General features: G+C 45.5%; 1 protein-coding gene across 1 annotated transcript in view; it reads left to right on the top strand.

Moving 5' to 3' along the window:
• The first annotated feature begins 1,157 nt into the window (after positions 1-1,157).
• myo7aa (myosin VIIAa) overlaps positions 1,158-17,818 on the top strand; it is a 184,608-nt gene continuing 167,947 nt past the window's right edge. The window contains exons 1-2 of the mRNA XM_070543727.1: positions 1,158-1,262; positions 14,758-14,871. Coding sequence (XP_070399828.1) covers positions 1,158-1,262; positions 14,758-14,871 — 219 coding nt within the window. The remainder of the gene's footprint in view (positions 1,263-14,757; positions 14,872-17,818) is intronic.

Raw genomic sequence — 17,818 nt, 5'->3', positions numbered from 1 at the left:
CACACACACACACACACACACACACACACACACACACACACACAACAGCATTCCGTTTCAACTCTTCTGAATATTCGTTCTGTGTATTGATTCATAATTATCTTCTTTTTTCTTATTTAACACAGTTTTGCTGTTATTTTGTCAGCCAAAGGTAAAACAATAAATTACTACACACTGTTAAATAAGAAAAAAGAAGATGATTCCATTTCAGTATTTCTCACCAGATGAAAAGAGGAAGATGGAAAACTATTATGAATGATGGCTCACACTTATAAATCTGTTCAAGATCCAATACAGAATTTTACAACAAAAATGACTATTTTAGGGGCTAGATGAGTTTTCCTGTATTTCAGTGATTTTTGACATTCTTTACCAAATATGTAAAATGTGTACAAAGAAAAAATAAGTTTCATGGCTCAGGAAATACAAAACACTTACCTAGAATTTAAATATTTTGAAATCTGTCATTTCAAAAGCAACATTTTTTATTCTGTGAAAATAATGAACAAATTCAAATATCTATATGATTAAAAGGGAACTACTTGTATTATACCGAGGACCAGTAGATCAGTAATTTAACTCCACACAACAGAACCAAGGAAGAAGTGACATCTTGTTGCTATGGGCAACAGGTTGTTGAGTAGCGGGGCAGGGCTGTGTGTGTGTTTGTCAGCAGAGAGTGAGTGCTTTGGAAACTGCGGGAGAAGAAGAGCAAGGAAACAGACTGGTTGAAATTTTGATGAAATTTGAAACTTTGAAGCTGGATTTTATTTTAATTCTTAAACATTTTTAAAGAGAACAAGGAGAACATTTGAAAGTTAATTACCAGATTTTCCCTTTTTTTGTGAACCTTAAATGATCAACTTCTGGAGCTTTTTACAAATCCATTGCAGAATTGTTAATGGAGTTGACAGCTGATCTGCAGGAGCTGTGTGATGAACTTAATTCTTTTTAATGTTTTTGAGTTTTCATGACCTCTACGTGACATGTCAGACTCCACATTACTCTCAGTTCATGGAAGAAACTTTGTCATCTATAGATCTACAAATACCAGACCAGTTCACACATCTCTTGTAGATCTTGATATTTTTGCTTTTCTCTTTGAAGAATAAAAAAAGAGCCCCTCACATTTGTGAGTTTGCACATCGCACACAAAGATGTACAAACGGCGGGATTACGTGGAACTCTACGAGAAGGATCAGGCTAAATGGGCACTGATACGCAACGTCAACACCGTGGTGAAACAGAGTACACTGATGCCGGTACACAAGTGTGTGTGTTTGTGTGTATGTGTGTGTGAATTTCATTTGTGTTTTCCAGGTGTAGGATTTGGTAAATTGAGCGCTTTAAGAGCTCAATATATATTACCTCTACTTATGACCAATAAGCTGTGATACTCTATATAAATACAGAATATCAACCTGCTTGGTCATTGTGTTTTAATCAGAAGATTCTAGGATTCTTTGTTTTATTCAGGGATTGTAAACACTTTGTTTTGATTCAAGTAAAGAGTCAGGTTTGTAAAAGTAAAAATTTATTTCCCAAACAATTAAAACATGAAGAGTTAACTAATATTTACTGTGATGAATGGATCTAGATGGAGTAGATGTTATGTATGTGTGAATGTGATGTTATCAGAACTTCCATATCTAGGAAAGCTGAGTTCTGGGTGTAAAAGAATTTGGTTTGCGTTAAGCTATGAAGTTGATTATTATCAAAATGCATCAGACACTATCTGTGTGCCTACTTCACCCGTTCTCCGAGACCCTGTTCGTGGTTCCGAAGGTCAAAGAGGTCGGATGACCTCTGGCACCGAGGGCTGTAGAATAATGTAGCACCGACTCTTCAGTCCAGAGATGTCTCGGGTCACGACAGATGGATGGAACCACGCGTCTGGGACTCTTAAATAGTCTATACAAAATCAGCTTTGTTCCAGGAACCATTTGCTGTGTCAGCTTTGCAACAACCTTGACAGCGTGTCAAAGCTGCTTCTTAGTTAAAGAGAATTCACCACAGACGGCCGTTTCCGTAGCTTCCTCTAGAACTCTGTAGGCTGAATGATGAGAGCTGGAACTCGAACGGGAACTCCAACTCGAAGGAACTGCTGAATCACCAGAGTGATTCTGTTTTAATACCACCCCCCCCCCCCACCCCCACCCCCCATCCCCTGTGTCCTGTCTGGCTGTGAAGCAAACACAATTGATGTCTAAATGCTGGTAACAAGCCTTACAGATTTACTCAGGTGGAGCATCAAAGCGTCTGCTTTTAATGTCACGCCTGATACCTAAAACTTTATTGTTGTTGTTTTGGAATGCTTTGTAATTCCGACCAGACATGGAGACAGAGGTGAAAGAGAAAGGAAAAGAAAAGGTGGGGAGAGGGGGGTGGGGGTGGGGGGGAGTTCCACAAAAATAAACAATAATGAACAAGAGTCTGCTTCTAGACCTGCAGAAAGAGAAAGAAGAGAAAAAAAAGAATTGGACACACAACAATACAACAAGAGCAAGCTATCACTGTCAGGTTGAAGAAATATACAATCAACATTGTTTAACTGAATAATCACACGATAATGAATCATAGTGCATTTAGTGGCAACGACAGCCTTAAGACATGTGTTGAACGTGCCCAAGCTCATACTTATGAGAGCATCATGTGAGCACCTGTGTGTGTACACGCACTTGTTTATGTAAGGTTTATCTATAGGAGTGTCCAACAGAGAGTGTGAGGGGCCACAGATCTGCCTCCAAAGATGTGTAGGAGACTGAGGGAGCTCCAAGTCCCAGAGATCCAGGCGCTGCCCCAGAATACAGTATCCCCAAGGAGACTGCAACGAGAAAGGCCCCTGCCCCCCTCGAGGGGCGCAGAGGATCGCCCTGGGGGGCCACATCCAGCAGCCGGCAGAGTAGAGCCCTGCACTGAAGCCCTAGGCCCTCGGGCCGGGCGTCGGGCCAATGACTGTGTAATTACCTCGGACACGGGCCGGGCTCCTTTATTTTTAATCTAATTCATAAAAAAATTGAAACACTAAATCACTCAAGAAAAGATTCCCATCTGAACATCTGAGCTGGACACTGCTCAGCGCAGCTCACTGTCAGCGTGTACTACATAAGGTCCACAGCGAGCTGAAGATGTGGAGAGGGGCTTGGAGGCGTCGCAGAACCAGAGCGCATGCGGGAAGATTCCTTCGACTGAAGCAAGTGTTTTCCAAACCCTGTCTTTCAGAGAGACTTGTCACTTAGAAAATGTTCCTGATTATGAAACTTTGGCTGAATAGCGCTTATTCCTGTCTCCAATGTGGCAACGCATCCAGGAGCCGTCCGAGGAGAAGCCCAGAATCTGACATCCTCTTCAGCTCAGAAAGCGCCAATATGATTACTCACAAGCGTGACCCGTCAACCCGGTCTCACAGTATGACCGGGTTGGACCTGTTCAGGTTTACGCTGACAATCTTTACATTTAGAATTAGCATACAGATGTAAAATTAATGCAGTAAAATATAAAGCATTTTATTTAAATATCCATTCATTATTTTACAAGCACAGAGAGCCGCATCAGATGGATGGAAGAGCCGCATGCGGCTACAGAGCCGCGGGTTGCCGACCCCTGACTGAAACGCAGCAGTAGAGCCCTGCGTGGGACTTTTCTTCATCCCGCTCCTGTCCGCTCCTGCTGAATTTCTGACAATTACCACCCGCAACCGCAACATGTGGGTTACACTCCCGCCCGCACCTGCAGCGTGCATGTCTACTCCTGCCCGTAACCACAAAACTCGGAGAAATTATTACCTCACAATAAAGTAAGTAAGTAAGTAAAAGTTTTTTTATATAGCGCCTTTCACAGATATAAATCACAAAGTGCTGTAATAAAAAAGATGTATTGAGTTTGCATCCTCAACATGTCATTGTATAGACTATACCAGGGGTCGGCAACCCGCGGCTCTTCCATCCAACTGATGCGGCTCTCTGTGCTTGTAAAATAATGAATGGATATTTGAATAAAATGCTTTATATTTTACTGAATTAATTTTATAACTGTAAGTCAATTCTATGCAAAGATTGTCTGCCGGGGACCCAGCAGAGCCCAGGGACCCAGACCCCACCAGGCAGCCGCTGGGATTGATCAGGCAGACGCCAAAATTCTTAAACCCCCTGACCCGGGACCCACGAACATTCAGGCAGACCAAGGCACCGCACTCCACACCAGGTGTGGCAGGGGGAGGGGAGACAATGATCTATATCATCAAAAGAAGTCCCAGGAGAAGGGAGGAGTCAAAGGCCCCACCTGACATATACGGTCATGCACAAACACAATCACACACTCCCTCCCTCATGGTCACACATGCACTTACAACCAAAGACTTACAAAAATGCTCGCTGGACACCCACTCATGCTCCCCATACACACCCTATTCACTCTGGTCCCGGTACTGCTGCACATGGGGTACAACCATTACCGGTTCCCAGAGTTTGACCCTTTCTCCTGGGGTGCTGATGAGCAGGCTCCCCCGCCCAACGCTGAGCACAGCAACCCACCACCCCAGACCCCAACCAGACGGCCAGATTTCCATCCTAGCCTCCAGCCCCAGGAAGCCAAGCAACAACAGAGGTGTGCTAAGACCCCTAGTTTCCCTCCGCCTGCTCCAATATAGTGTTAGTGTGTGTTGATGAGGTGTATTCCATGGCTGTGGTCAGCGGGCAGTGTGGGCATTGTCTGGCCTATGCCAGCTGATGCCACCACAGCACCCCACTTGCACCCACAGCCCTCAGTGTCTAAGTGCAGTTTAAAATTGGAAGTGGGCACCGGCACTCGGGATGAGGCTGAGAAATCCCCCTGTCAAACGCCGTTGAATGTGCTCACTACCAAGGCCCTAAGTGTGTGTTTGTGTGGAATGTTGTTGGTGGAAGTGTTTAAGGTGCAAATAAAATTGGGGGGCAGGTTGTCACAGGATTGCAGAAATGGGGTCCATACCCACACTCCCTGACTTGTCCACCCCCCAAGGTCCTATGTGAATGTTTGTGTGATGATGTGAGGGAGCAGGAGGAGAAGAATATGTGGGGATGGGGAGGAATGGCTGGTTGGGCTTACCCCTCCAGGGAGCCAGCTCCCCCACTGGCTGCAATAGGCACCTCTGTTGTCAAAATGCCACCCAGGGCATGGAGACCCCAGTCCATCTCGCCAGGGCCCAAAGCAGCAGCATTGCAGAGCTTCACAGAGTCCGAGGGCACCAACCCAGCCCCACCCCAGCAGAATATCTATGCCCATCCCTGCATTTGCACAACTTCCAGAATATATGACATAGGACATCCAGGTAAGGTTGGGTCCTCCCCCTCCTGGACCTCCCCCTCCCCTGTGATGGGACAGCAGAGGAGCCAAGGTCTACCCGAGGCCCCTGAACCCAGGCCAGGCACTGCTGCATGTTCCTGCCTTCTTCCCGGCAGCATACTTGTCAGGACCCGTCCCCCAAGGCCCCGCCCAGATCCCCACACAGGGCCGGCCACCCCCACACCCCGAGCCCCCAGGCCCCCACCCAGACCCGCCCTGGGGCAATGCAGCTGCCAAGCAGCGACCCATGGCCGCAGCAAAGACCTCCAAGGGGCCCCACTCACAACTGCCAGTAGTCCACCCCCTGAGGTAACGCAAGCACCTCCAGAGGGGGGCAACAGCCCCCCAGTCCCAGACACCCCCCAGTGAACCCACCTCCAGGGAGCGTCCGGATACTCCAAACTCAGACCCTCCACCCCCTCACCCACAGACCCTCCACCCACTCACCCACATCATCCCGCAGGACAATATCAATGGTCCCCCGTCATCGCTATGTGATGGCACCGATCAAAGGAGCCCATAGAGATTGATTTGAAGTGGAAGCAGAGGCTATATCAAGTGTAATATGATCTAACAAAAGATTTCTATACTGGTTAATGCAGAGAGTATCTCTATTTTTCCAATTCAAGAGGATAGTTTTCTTAGCGGGTTGCTGTAAAGTCACTGACACTAGTCAGTGACTTGATGCAATTTGCTGGGTTCCTTATATAGGAAACATTTTTTCTGATTGGCTTAATGAACTGACCTGAATTGGAATGTTTATTATGTGAAGTGCCTTGAGACGACTCTTGTCGTGATTTGGCGCTTTATAAATAAAATAGAATTGAATTAGCGATGCATATGGCAGTCAGAACCACGTGAACCAAAGATGTTTCAGTCGGGACATTCTCCAGGTTTCCCAGCAAACAAAGAGAGGGGGAAGTTGGGATATGACATTTCAGACAGTTTGACAGGTCTTCACATACTCTACCCCAATAAACTTCCACTTGGGCTGGGCGATGTGGACGAAAACTTATGTCTCGATATTTTTCCTCCTGTAAAATATTTACAAGATAACTCACTTCAAGCTGTCTTGAGAAATTATATACATACATCAGTAGACTAAATGCATGAAAATGTAGTGATTCTTGTCTAACTTTAATATTAGTGCCTATTCTCTACCAGTCTGAGCTTTAGAAGCACTGGAACATCCATCCATCCATTCATCTTCCGGTTCCGGTTGAGTGAACGCTGGCGCGTCTCGCTGCCGCTGCTCGCTGGCAAACAAACTTTTTGTATTTTTTTTTCTTCTTTTTCACCCTAGTCACATCCCTGTGTCGGTGAAAACTCATTTTCACCTACCTGCTCAGCTTGCGTTCTGGTTGCACATCACCACCTCCCTGCTCCACTCCATAATGTGGTCCAGCAGGATTTCTGTGTGCCTCTCACTGGCCTGGATCATCCAGTCGCTCATTCTTCTGTCCGTGGATGGCCTTCTCCAGTACTCGGCGGCGGAGCTCTTCAACCTCCGCTTTCACTACTCCGGATCTCCACCACCAGCTCTGTGCCTCTTCCCCGACATCACCTTCCAGCCTCGCCGTCGGTATATCCATCGGGGGTCCCGGCGGAACCTCCATCTCGACGGCTCCAAAGGAATACCCTCCTTCTGGTCCATGACTAGCCGGCGGCTACCCAGGAATACCTGCCGAGCTGCCGACTCCAGCGTGTTAGCCCGGCTGGCTAGTCGGGCTAATGCTCCTGTCGCCAGGGACTTCATCACTGCTAATTTTGGTCTTCTCAACATTTGCTCCCTCTCTGGTAAAGGACATCTCCTCCAAGATACCATCAGTGACCATAAGCTTGACTTTCTTTGTCTGAACGAAACATGGCAACAACCCAGCAATTTCTCACAACTCAATGACTGTACTCCTCCCGGATTTGTTTACCTCTCCAAACCCCGTGGGTCGGGCCGCGGCGGTGGTGTCGCGATACTCTATCGCGAGACTTGGAAGGTCCTTCCCGTAAGCCTTCCTCCTCTCACCACTCTGGAATGCCTCGCCTGTCAACTCTCCGGCCCGACCCCCACAATAATTGTCACTGTTTATCGTCCCCCCAAGTTCAGCCCTGAGTTTTTAAATGAACTCTCTGCTCTTTTATCCCATCTGTCCTCCCTTTCCCCAAATGTAATTTTACTTGGTGATTTTAATATTCATATGGACAATACCGCCCTCCCCCTCAGCAAAGACTTCTCCTCATCTTTGGACAGCCTCAGTTTTCATCAATATGCCAATTTTCCCACTCACATTAAAGGTCACACCCTGGATTTGATCTGCTGCTCCGGCCTGACCCCCTCCAACTGTACAGCTGACCCGCTCCCTTTCACGGACCACTTCCTCATCTCCTTTTCTGTTCCCCTCCGTCTCTCCATCATCAAGTCACCACGTATCATTTCTTTTCGTAATATTAAGGACATTGATCTAGCCTCCCTGTCCTCCAGTTTTGCCACCTTGACCCCTAATTTGTCCTCTACTCCCGATGATCTTGTCATTCAGTACAATAACGGTCTGGTTTCTATCCTTAATTCATTTGCTCCCATCAAATCCCGCTCTGTACATTTTACTCGGTCTGCTCCATGGTTCACCCCTGCCCTTCGCTCCTTGAAAGCTACCAACCGGAGGCTTGAAAGACTCTACAAGAAAACCGGTCTCACCATCCATAAAGACTTATATTCTGCTCAGATTTCTCTCTACAAGGACTCCATCTCCCATGCCAAATCACAGTATTACTCCGGTCTCATCTCGTCCAACTCCAGCAACACTAAAACATTATTTTCCATCATGAACAGCATTTTTCAGCCTCCCGACTCCTTACCCATCCATCTTTACTCTTCAGAAACCTGTAACTCTCTCCTTCAGTTTTTTAATGAGAAGGTCAATAGAATCCATCTCTCTTTACCTCATTCCTCCCCTCCCTCTCCTGATTTATTTGAACCCACCATTCCGTTCTCCTCCTTTGAACTTCCCCATCCCTCAGAAATATTAGATTACATCACCAAATCCAAACCTTCCACCTGTCAACTGGACCCTATTCCAACTGTTTTAGTTAAATTGTGCCTTTCTTCTCTGCTCCCTTTTATAACAGCCATTATTCATTCCTCACTATCCTCTGGTACGGTCCCATCCCTATTCAAATCCGCTTCAGTCAGCCCTATTCTAAAAAAACCTGGTTTAGATCCCAATGATTTCAATAACCTCCGTCCCATTTCCCATCTTCCCTTCATTTCCAAAGTCCTTGAGAAAACTGTTGCATCTCAGCTCCATTCACATCTCACCCGCAATAACCTTTATGAACAGTTTCAGTCTGGCTTCCGTCCCCACCACAGCACAGAAACAGCTCTCATCAAGATCACTAACGACCTACTCATTGCTGCTGATTCTGGTTTAATCTCTATTCTCATTCTCCTCGATCTGAGTGCGGCCTTTGAGACCATTTCTCATCCCATCCTCCTCAATAGACTCTCTTCCTTAGGCATCACTCACACCCCCCTCCGCTGGTTTCAATCTTACCTTACTGGCCGCACTCAGTTCATCCAGTTAAAATCCTTTACCTCAGAACCCTCCCCAGTCAAGTCAGGTGTGCCCCAGGGCTCTGTCCTTGGGCCCCTCCTCTTCATAGTATATCTCCTCCCTATCAGCAAAATCTTCCGCAAATTCAATATCCAGTTTCACTGCTTTGCAGATGACACCCAGCTCTACATTTCCAGTAAGCCCAACTCAACTCTCCCACCATCCTCCCTTACACTCTGCCTCTTTGAAATCAAATCATGGTTCACCTCTAATTTCCTCAAACTCAACGGCAATAAAACTGAACTTCTTCTTGTTGGCACTAACTCCACCCTCTCAACATCTGACAGCTTTTCTTTAACTATTGACAGCGCCACAGTCTCCCCCTCACCTCATGTCAAGAGTCTGGGTGTCATTCTCGACAGCTCACTTTCTTTTCAGGCTCACATTAATAACTTAATTCGGTCAGCATACTTCCATCTACGTTCCATAAACCGTCTCCGTCCCTCACTGACCCCTCACACTGCCGCCATTCTCGTCCACAGCCTCATCACCTCCCGTATCGACTATTGCAATTCACTTCTTTATGGTCTTCCCAACAAACTCCTTCATAAACTGCAACTGGTCCAGAATTCAGCAGCCCGTATTATCACCAGAACCCCTTCCTTTCACCACATCACGCCGGTTCTCCAGCAGCTTCACTGGCTCCCAGTTAAATTCAGGTCCATCTTCAAAATTCTCCTCCATACCTTCAAAGCAATCCACAACCTCTCTCCTCCATATATCTCAGACCTTATAAGTATTCACACCCCGTCCCGTTCACTCAGATCTTCTTCTTCCATCCATCTTGCGGTTCCTTCTGCCCGTCTCGCTACCATGGGGAGCAGAGCTTTCAGCCGCTCTGCTCCTCGACTCTGGAACTCACTTCCCCCAGACATCAGGAACGTTGACAGTTTTACCCTTTTCAAAACAAAACTCAAAACACACATGTTTAAATCTGCCTACAACCTCTGATTTTATTGAAATGTTTCTCTCTGTTTTTTTCTTCTTTGGGTTTTATTATTGTTTTATTGTATTTTATTACGTGTTTTGTGTAAAGTGACCTTGGGTGTCCTGAAAGGCGCTTTGAAATAAAATGTATTATTATTATTATTATTATTATTATTATTATTATTATTATTATTATCCATCCATCCATTTTAAATCAATCAATCAGTCAATCAATCAATCAAAGCTTTATTTATAAAGCGCCTTCCGCAGCCCTATCGGGAAGCCCAAGGCGCTGAACATGGTACAAGAGAAAGTTAAATATTGTGAATAAATCGAAAATAAAAGTAATTCAAATTACAAATTACAAAAAAAGGTAAAATATTCTAGTAGAAGACAAATGGGTAAAACAATGGATAGAGTGAACCAATGAAAACAGGGGGGAAAAAAATCAACATACAAGAGGGCCAAAATCAAACACATTCAGGAAACTCCAAGCGGAGGAGGTGAGTTTTTAGGTGACTCTTAAAGACTGGCAGAGATGGGGACAGCCTAATTGAGGGTGGCAACTGGTTCCAGAGTGACGGTGCTAGGACTGAGAAAACCCGGTCCCCGCGAGTGCGACACCTAGAACGAGGGACAGTGAGAAGGCCTTGGTCGGAGGAGCGCGTGAAGGGGAATGCCTGTTCAGGAGTGTGACTAGATAGGGGGGACCACCACCCTGGATGAAATTATAAACAAAGACGAGGAGTTTGAAGTGTGAACGATAACAGACCCGAAGCCAGTGCAGGGAGGCCAGAACCGGACTGATGTGGTCCTGTTTCCTGGTCCCAGTCAGGAACCTGGCTGCACTGTTCTGCACAACCTGTAGGCGACGCAGTGATGACTGACACAACCCTGCATAGAGAGAGTTTCAGTAATCAAGCCTAGAAATTACAAATGCATGCAGTACCCGCTCCAGGTGGGCTCTCGACAGCATAGGCTTGATTTTTGCAAGGCGTCTCAGGTGAAAGAAACTGGACCGGATCACAGAGTTGATGTGAGCATCAAATTTAAGTCCAGCATCAATTTTCACCCCCAAACTGGTAACAACTGGTTTTGAGTAGGGAGAAAGAGGGCCAAGATCAACATAACGACCCACATTCCTGCTGTTGGGGTGTAAAATCAATGAGCTCTGTCTTTCCCTCATTCAGATGCAGAACGTTTGCCATTAGCCAGGACTTCACCTCGTTAAGACAGGACACAAAGGACTGGATAGAGTGACCTTTCTCCTGACACAATGGAGAGTAAATCTGGCAATCGTCAGCATAGAGATTGAATGATAGGCCATGTTTACGAAAGATTGACCCCAGAGGAAGCAGATAAATGGCAAAAAAAAAGAGGACCAAGGATCGATCCCTGCGGGACCCCCCAGCGGAGCCCCTCCCAAGATGAAAAAACATCACCCATTTTAACACAGAATGCCCTGTTGTGGAGAAATATGATCTAAACCAGGGATTCCCAAAGTGTGGTGCAGAGGTCTTCATAGAGTTAACTAGTTTGGTTAACTCAGGCAAAGAAACAGGAGCAAAGCTATCTAGGATGATGGGCCTGGTTGGAGTCGGGAGAGGCAGCGATAAGGCTGAAGGAGAGATGCTAGATCTAACCTTATTGACTTTGTCCACAAAGAAAGACAGAAAGTTCTCACAGTCTGCAAGAGTGGATGGAGGCTGTAGGAGAGGCAGGAGAGACAATGCTGCTGATGGTGTTAAACAGCACCTTGGGGTTCCCTTTGCTCTGGGACACCAGGTTGGAGAAATAGGAAACCCGAGCGTCTCTGACTGCAGAGTTAAAGGATGACAGAAGATCCTTTAGTTGCAGCAGATGGACGTGGAGATGGGTTTTCTTCCACAAACGCTCAATTTTTCTGCATTGGCGCTTCAGGCTGCGAAGGCTGTCATTAAACCAGGGAGTAGGGTTCACTGCAGGAACTGATCTGGTTCTGACAGGACCGATGTTGTCCAGAATGGAGAGGCAGTGCTCGTTAAACTGAGAAGTTAAGGAATCTGGGTCGTTATCAGAAGAACAGGGTGGATCAAAAGCAGCAGAAAAATTGCTAGCTGTGCTCTCATTAAGAAAACGAGAACTAACCAGACGGCGAGCAGGAGGTGGGGACGCAGAAACTGACAAGTTAAAGAAAATGCAATGGTGATCTGAAATATAAACGTCCTCAGGACAAACACTGTCAGCATTTAGACTCAGAGTAAAAACAAGGTCTAGAGTGTGCCCCCTGGTGTGTGTGGGGCCAGAAACATGCTGGGTAAAGCTGAAGGAGTCCATAAGGCTGGAGAAATTCATGGCAAAGAGATCGGAGGGATCATCAATGTGGATGTTAAAGTCACCAACAATCACCAGTCTGGACAGCTTCACAGTGGAGGATAGAAAGTCACTAAACTCCTGAAGGAAAGAACTGTTTGGACCAGCTGGACGATAGACCACAGCACAGTAGAACGGGTTCTTACGCCCGACTTTAATCAGCTGCAGTTCAAAGGAAGCAACGTGACCAGAGGTTGTATAGTTACATGGAAGATGGTCTCTGTAAACAACAGCTAGGCCTCCACCACGACCAGAACCCTGAGGCTGGCTAAGAAAAGAATAACCACTCGGGCAGAGTTCAATCAGAGCAGAATAATCAGATGTTTGCTGCCAAACTTCAGTCAGAAACAGAAAATCCAGGTTTTTAGAGAGAATTAGATCATTGAGCAGGAAGGACTTATTGTTAACAGAGCGGGTATTTAATAGAGCCATACTGAGTGAGGTGGAGGAATCAGAAACTACAGAAACAGCTGGAGTTAGTGGACGTAAATTAGCGGGGTTAGATCCACGGTGTTTATAAAAACCACTTATGGAGGGAACAGGAGGAGAAACCACTGAGGAATGAGGATAAACCGACCTTAAAAAACTTGGACGGATGAACCGCGTCCCGACGCGGCCTGGCAGGAATGCGGAAGTGGCGCTCAGGTCACCAAACAAAGGACAACAAGCTAGAAGATCGCGCCGATGTTTACCAGATAAACCACGCTTTAAGAGAAGTCTTATTCTCACCTGGATTCCTGCTCGTTTACCTCTTTTCCTCCGACGTTTTCCCGGGACCGGATAAACGTCGCTAGAGGTTCGCAGCTCTGGATCGTTGTTTGGTTCCGGGCCAGTGCGCCGCTCAGGTAAACAAACAGGATGGTAAATCCTCGGTGCATCTTGGGCGATTGTGAACGAACGGAAGGACAAAAGAGTCTGGCGATCATAGGAGATGGTAGCAGGGATACTACTGAAGAGGATCGCAGACAGGAGCAAGGTGGAAAAGAGGAGGTTAGTGGAGAAAAGTTTGAAAAAGTGGCCGGTGACCGCGGCTAAGCCAAGCACAGGCGCCATCTTGTTGCCGACTGGAAGCAAACCGGTTGAGTACTGAGTATCATGTGATCTAACATTTTTAAAATGATGACATCAAACAGACAAAAAATAAGAAGTTATGGGCAAATCAATCAATCAATCAATCAATCAATCAATCAATCAAATCTAATCAAAGATACTTTATTAATCACAGAGGGAAATTAGAGTTTCAGTACACACAATTCAGAGATCAGACATACATGGGCAAGACACATGACAAGAATTGGTGACTGTGGTCATTCGGAGCCCTGAGTCACGCTACCTTAATAGAGATAAGAGGGTTACATGAGGATTGGTTCAGGTGGAGGGAAAAAAGGCACTTCAGTGCTACTCTCCAGCAGGAGGGCAGCTTTGCTCAGTAAAAAAAAAAAACACCTCAGACAGAGATATGCAACAGGCTTCAGACAACACAACATAAGTGTCCACTAGGTGGGGTGGTGGGTTGGGACTATCCCCACTTCAGTTCCTGCAGCCACAATGAAGCAGCACATGTTAACTCAGTGTGGATGGGGAGGGAGCATTTAGGGTTGGAGGGTTGCAGTGACCCTGGAAGCTTCAGCGGCCTTCCCGCAGTCCCGCCCAGGCTGGGATAGGAGAAAGAGTTGAGTTGCCATAGCAACGGCACATTCTACATATCTTCTGAGGGGGGAGTTTTTGTTGGAGCCTTGCAGGCTCAAGGATGCCAGATTCTGATTACAAATTGTTTTGGGGCCAGACAGATAATTTCCTCTCTGTCTTACAGTTTCTTGGTCCTCAACCTCTCAAAATCCCAATAATGGACATTAATCTATCCCAATCCGTGCTGATTCGTCCACTCTCTCCTTGATGGCATCCGTCTTTGTGCCAAAGAATGAATCTCGGCCAAAGTTCCAAGCTTACGATTCATCTCGACAATTATTTGAGTCTGTGAATTCACAGCGCGGTGCAAACCATCTCTGAGCTCCGGGATCAGGCCAATATTCCTCGACAGCTCGTTAATTTTTCTGTAAGCCAGGTAGCCTCCAAGGCCAATGAGCAGGAAACCCGACACCAACACCACGAATATCCACACGTCTTCAGAGTCCTCCACAGACAGCTGAGAAAGACAGATCAAGTTCCACTGTTTCCAGGAGTCCATGATGTGTCCAAATGGGTCTGTCCTGGTCGGACATCCGGGAGCCCCTTCTCCCGTTCTCATCATTGAAAAAATTGTATCAATAGCGAGACCAGCTGACGAGATCCATTTAAGTGAATTTAAGTTTCCAGAAAAATGCAGAAGCAGCTGTGCACCCAGCACACACAGACAAAGGCCTTGAGGATAAGATATGGAGGAGAGGAGGAAAAAAGGGTCTGCACTCGCCAAGAGCCGGAAGAAGAAGAAGAAGAAGAGTGATAATGATGATGATGTTGATAATGAGGAAAATAATGAGGACGAGGAGGAGGATTAGGACAGTGATGGTGATGATATCCTTAACTCAAAGATGCTTCTCTTTCTGTGCAGGGTGACTACGTCTGGTTGGATCTAAAGTCTGGTCGGGAGTTTGAGGTTCCAGTTGGAGCGGTGGTCAAGCTGTGTGACTCCGGGCAGATCCAGGTGGTTGATGACGAAGGAAGCGTAAGCACTAAAATCTTTATAATATTTAATTATGAAAATGTTTGGCTCATTCTTGTCATTGTCTCTGAAATCAGTGGTCTCTACAATTTATATTTAAGTGTCAAGATGATGTTGTCTAATTTAACGTTTTGTAAGTGGTTAATAAATTGTCAATAGAATAAAAAGCACAAACCCTGGTTTATTATTAGAAGAACTAAACATTTTATTCGGCAGATACTACTAAAATATTTCAATAGGGAACCAAAACTAGAATAGTCAGACCAGCAATCAAGACCTCAGTGTTGATGAAAAACTGGTGATTTCCCTTTTACAGAAAGTCAACCTGTACAAGGTCCCTGGCCCAGACAGGCTCAGGGGCAGGGTGCTGCAAGGCTGCGCTGCACAGCTGGGTGCAGCCATCACCAGACTGTTTCAGCATCTTTTAAACTTAGTTTTGTTCCCAGTCCGTGGAAGGAATCTTATTCCCATATAGATTATTTTTTTGTTGATGGTTCTCTGATGTGGAAAGTTACATCGTCTGATTACCACCCAATTGTTATATCGGACCATGCTCCGCTAACCCTCGATATAAACTTCACTGGTAGACCTCGCTCCTGCCCTTCTTGGAGGTTCAATACTCTCTTACTATCCGATGATCCATTCAACCTGTTCATCCGTTCAGCAATCGATGACTTGCTTGCCTTTAATAAAAGTGATTCAGTCTCTTCTTCATTATTATGGGAAACACTGAAAGCATATCTGCGTGGCCAGATTATTTCTTAATCTGGTAATTTTAACAAAAACGCCAGGGCCAAGGTAGCGGAAATTTCAGCAAAAATTCAAGACGTGGACAACCAAAATGCCATTAATCCATCACAGGTGCTACTGAAACGACGACAGGATTTACAGGCTGAACTTGATCTCCTCACAACAGCTGACGCGGAACGTCTGTTGACTTGATCCCGTGCTACCTACTACGAGCATGGTGAGAAACCAAGTAGACTTCTACCACACCAATTGATACGTAGGGCCAGCTCTCGGACAATTTCACAAGTTAAGGACAAGTCTGGCGATCTGGTTTCTGACCCTGTCTCTATCAACGGGATTTTTAAGAGATTTTACTGCAATCTCTACACCTCCGAATCACAGTCAGTTTCAGATGAGATGCTTGCCTTCCTCCAAAATTCTGACCTTTCCACAGTAAATAAATCAGTTTCTGATAAGCTTGATGCTCCTATTAAAATAGTGGAAATTCTTGGCTCAATCAACTGTATGCAGAGCGGTAAGGCCCCAGGCTCAGATGGTTTTCCAGCTGAGTTTTTCAAAAAATTTAAAGACAAACTAGCCCCTCTCCTTCTTGATGTATATAATGAATCACTACGAAACGGCCGGTTGCCCCCTACTTTAACGCAGGCATCTATTTCAGTTTTATTGAAGAAAGACAAAGACCCCCACAACATGTGAATCCTACAGGCCCCTATCTCTCCTGAACGTAGATTTCAAGATTTTGGCCAAACTACTTGCAATTCGACTTGAAGCCGTTCTTCCACAGATTATCTCACAGGAACAGAACAGTTTTATTAAAGGCTGTCAGCTGTTTTTTAACACACGTACATTGCTAAGTACAATTTTTTCTGCTCACTCTCCCTCATCTCCTGAGGTGATCATTTCTCTGGATGCAGAGAAGGCCTTTGATCGGGTTGAATGGGATTATCTTTTTGCTGTACTGATGAGGTTTGGATTTGGAGAAAGGTTTGTGTCTTGGATCAAACTTCTTTATACATCCCCTCAGGCTTGTGTCATTACCAACTCTCAACCAACTTTACTTTCCACTAGGCCGTGGCACTCGACAAGGGTGTCCTCTTTCTCCCCTTCTTTTTGCATTAGCCATAGAGCCTCTTTCTGCTGCTCTGAGATCCCTCTCTTCCTTTCATGGAATTATCCGTGCAGGTGTTGAACTTAAGGTATCCCTGTACGCAGATGACCTTCTTTTGTTTGTAGCTGACCCCTTGTGTAGTTTTCCCCCGATTTTATCTGTCTTGGAAAAATTTAGCTCTTTTTCTGGTTATAAAATTAATTTGCTTAGGAGTGAATGTTACCCTTTGAACTCTTTAGCGTTAACATTGGAGCAGTCTGACATTCCTTTTAAGCTCAGCCCCTCGGGGTTTAGGTACTTGGGGATTAATATTACACGAACTTTACCTTTACTGTTTTCTGAGAATTTTGCCCCCCTGGTCTCACAATTTACATTAGATTTCCAGAGGTGGAACTCCCTCCGTCTGTCATTAATTGGCAGGATTAATATTATCAAAATGAATGTGCTACCCAGATTTCTCTTTCTATGTCAGTGTATCCCCCTATTTTTGCCCATGTGTTTTTTTAAGTCTCTGGACCGGATGTTTTCTTCTTTTTTGTGGAATGGAAGAGCCCCTAGACTTAGGCTTTCTTTATTACAACAGTTTACTTCTAATGGGGGTCTTTCCCTACCAAATTTTTTAATGTACTACTGGTCTTCGCATATTCATAAGCTGACCTACTGGTTAAATTTGCCTGATCTGATTTGGTGTAAACTTGAAATTCAATCTATTTCTTCACATTTTTCACCCGCCTCCCTTATCTATTCATCACTGCCTGTTAAAAATATCTTCTGTTGCTTCGAATCCCGTAGTGATCTCTACACTTAAGATATGGTTTCAGTTCGCATTTTAAATTCATATCCCCCTCTACCAGATTACCATTGTTAAGGAATCATCTATTTTCCCCTGCCTCTACCAGCTTCGCCTACTTGATGTGGCACGAAAGAGGCATAAAGACCATGAGAGCCCTTTACAGAGATGATGTCTTTCTTAGTTTCTCAGAGCTATCCTCAAAGTTTAACCTACCTTCCACTCACTTGTTTCTCTATTTTCAAATTAGACACTGTCTCATCACTGTTTCCAAATTTCCCGATTCTCCCCACTGATCCTCC

The sequence above is a fragment of the Nothobranchius furzeri genome, chromosome 13 (assembly GCF_043380555.1).
Source record: "Nothobranchius furzeri strain GRZ-AD chromosome 13, NfurGRZ-RIMD1, whole genome shotgun sequence".
In the NCBI taxonomy this organism is placed as follows: Eukaryota; Metazoa; Chordata; class Actinopteri; order Cyprinodontiformes; family Nothobranchiidae; genus Nothobranchius; species Nothobranchius furzeri.
This window is presented reverse-complemented; position numbering and strand designations above follow the sequence as displayed.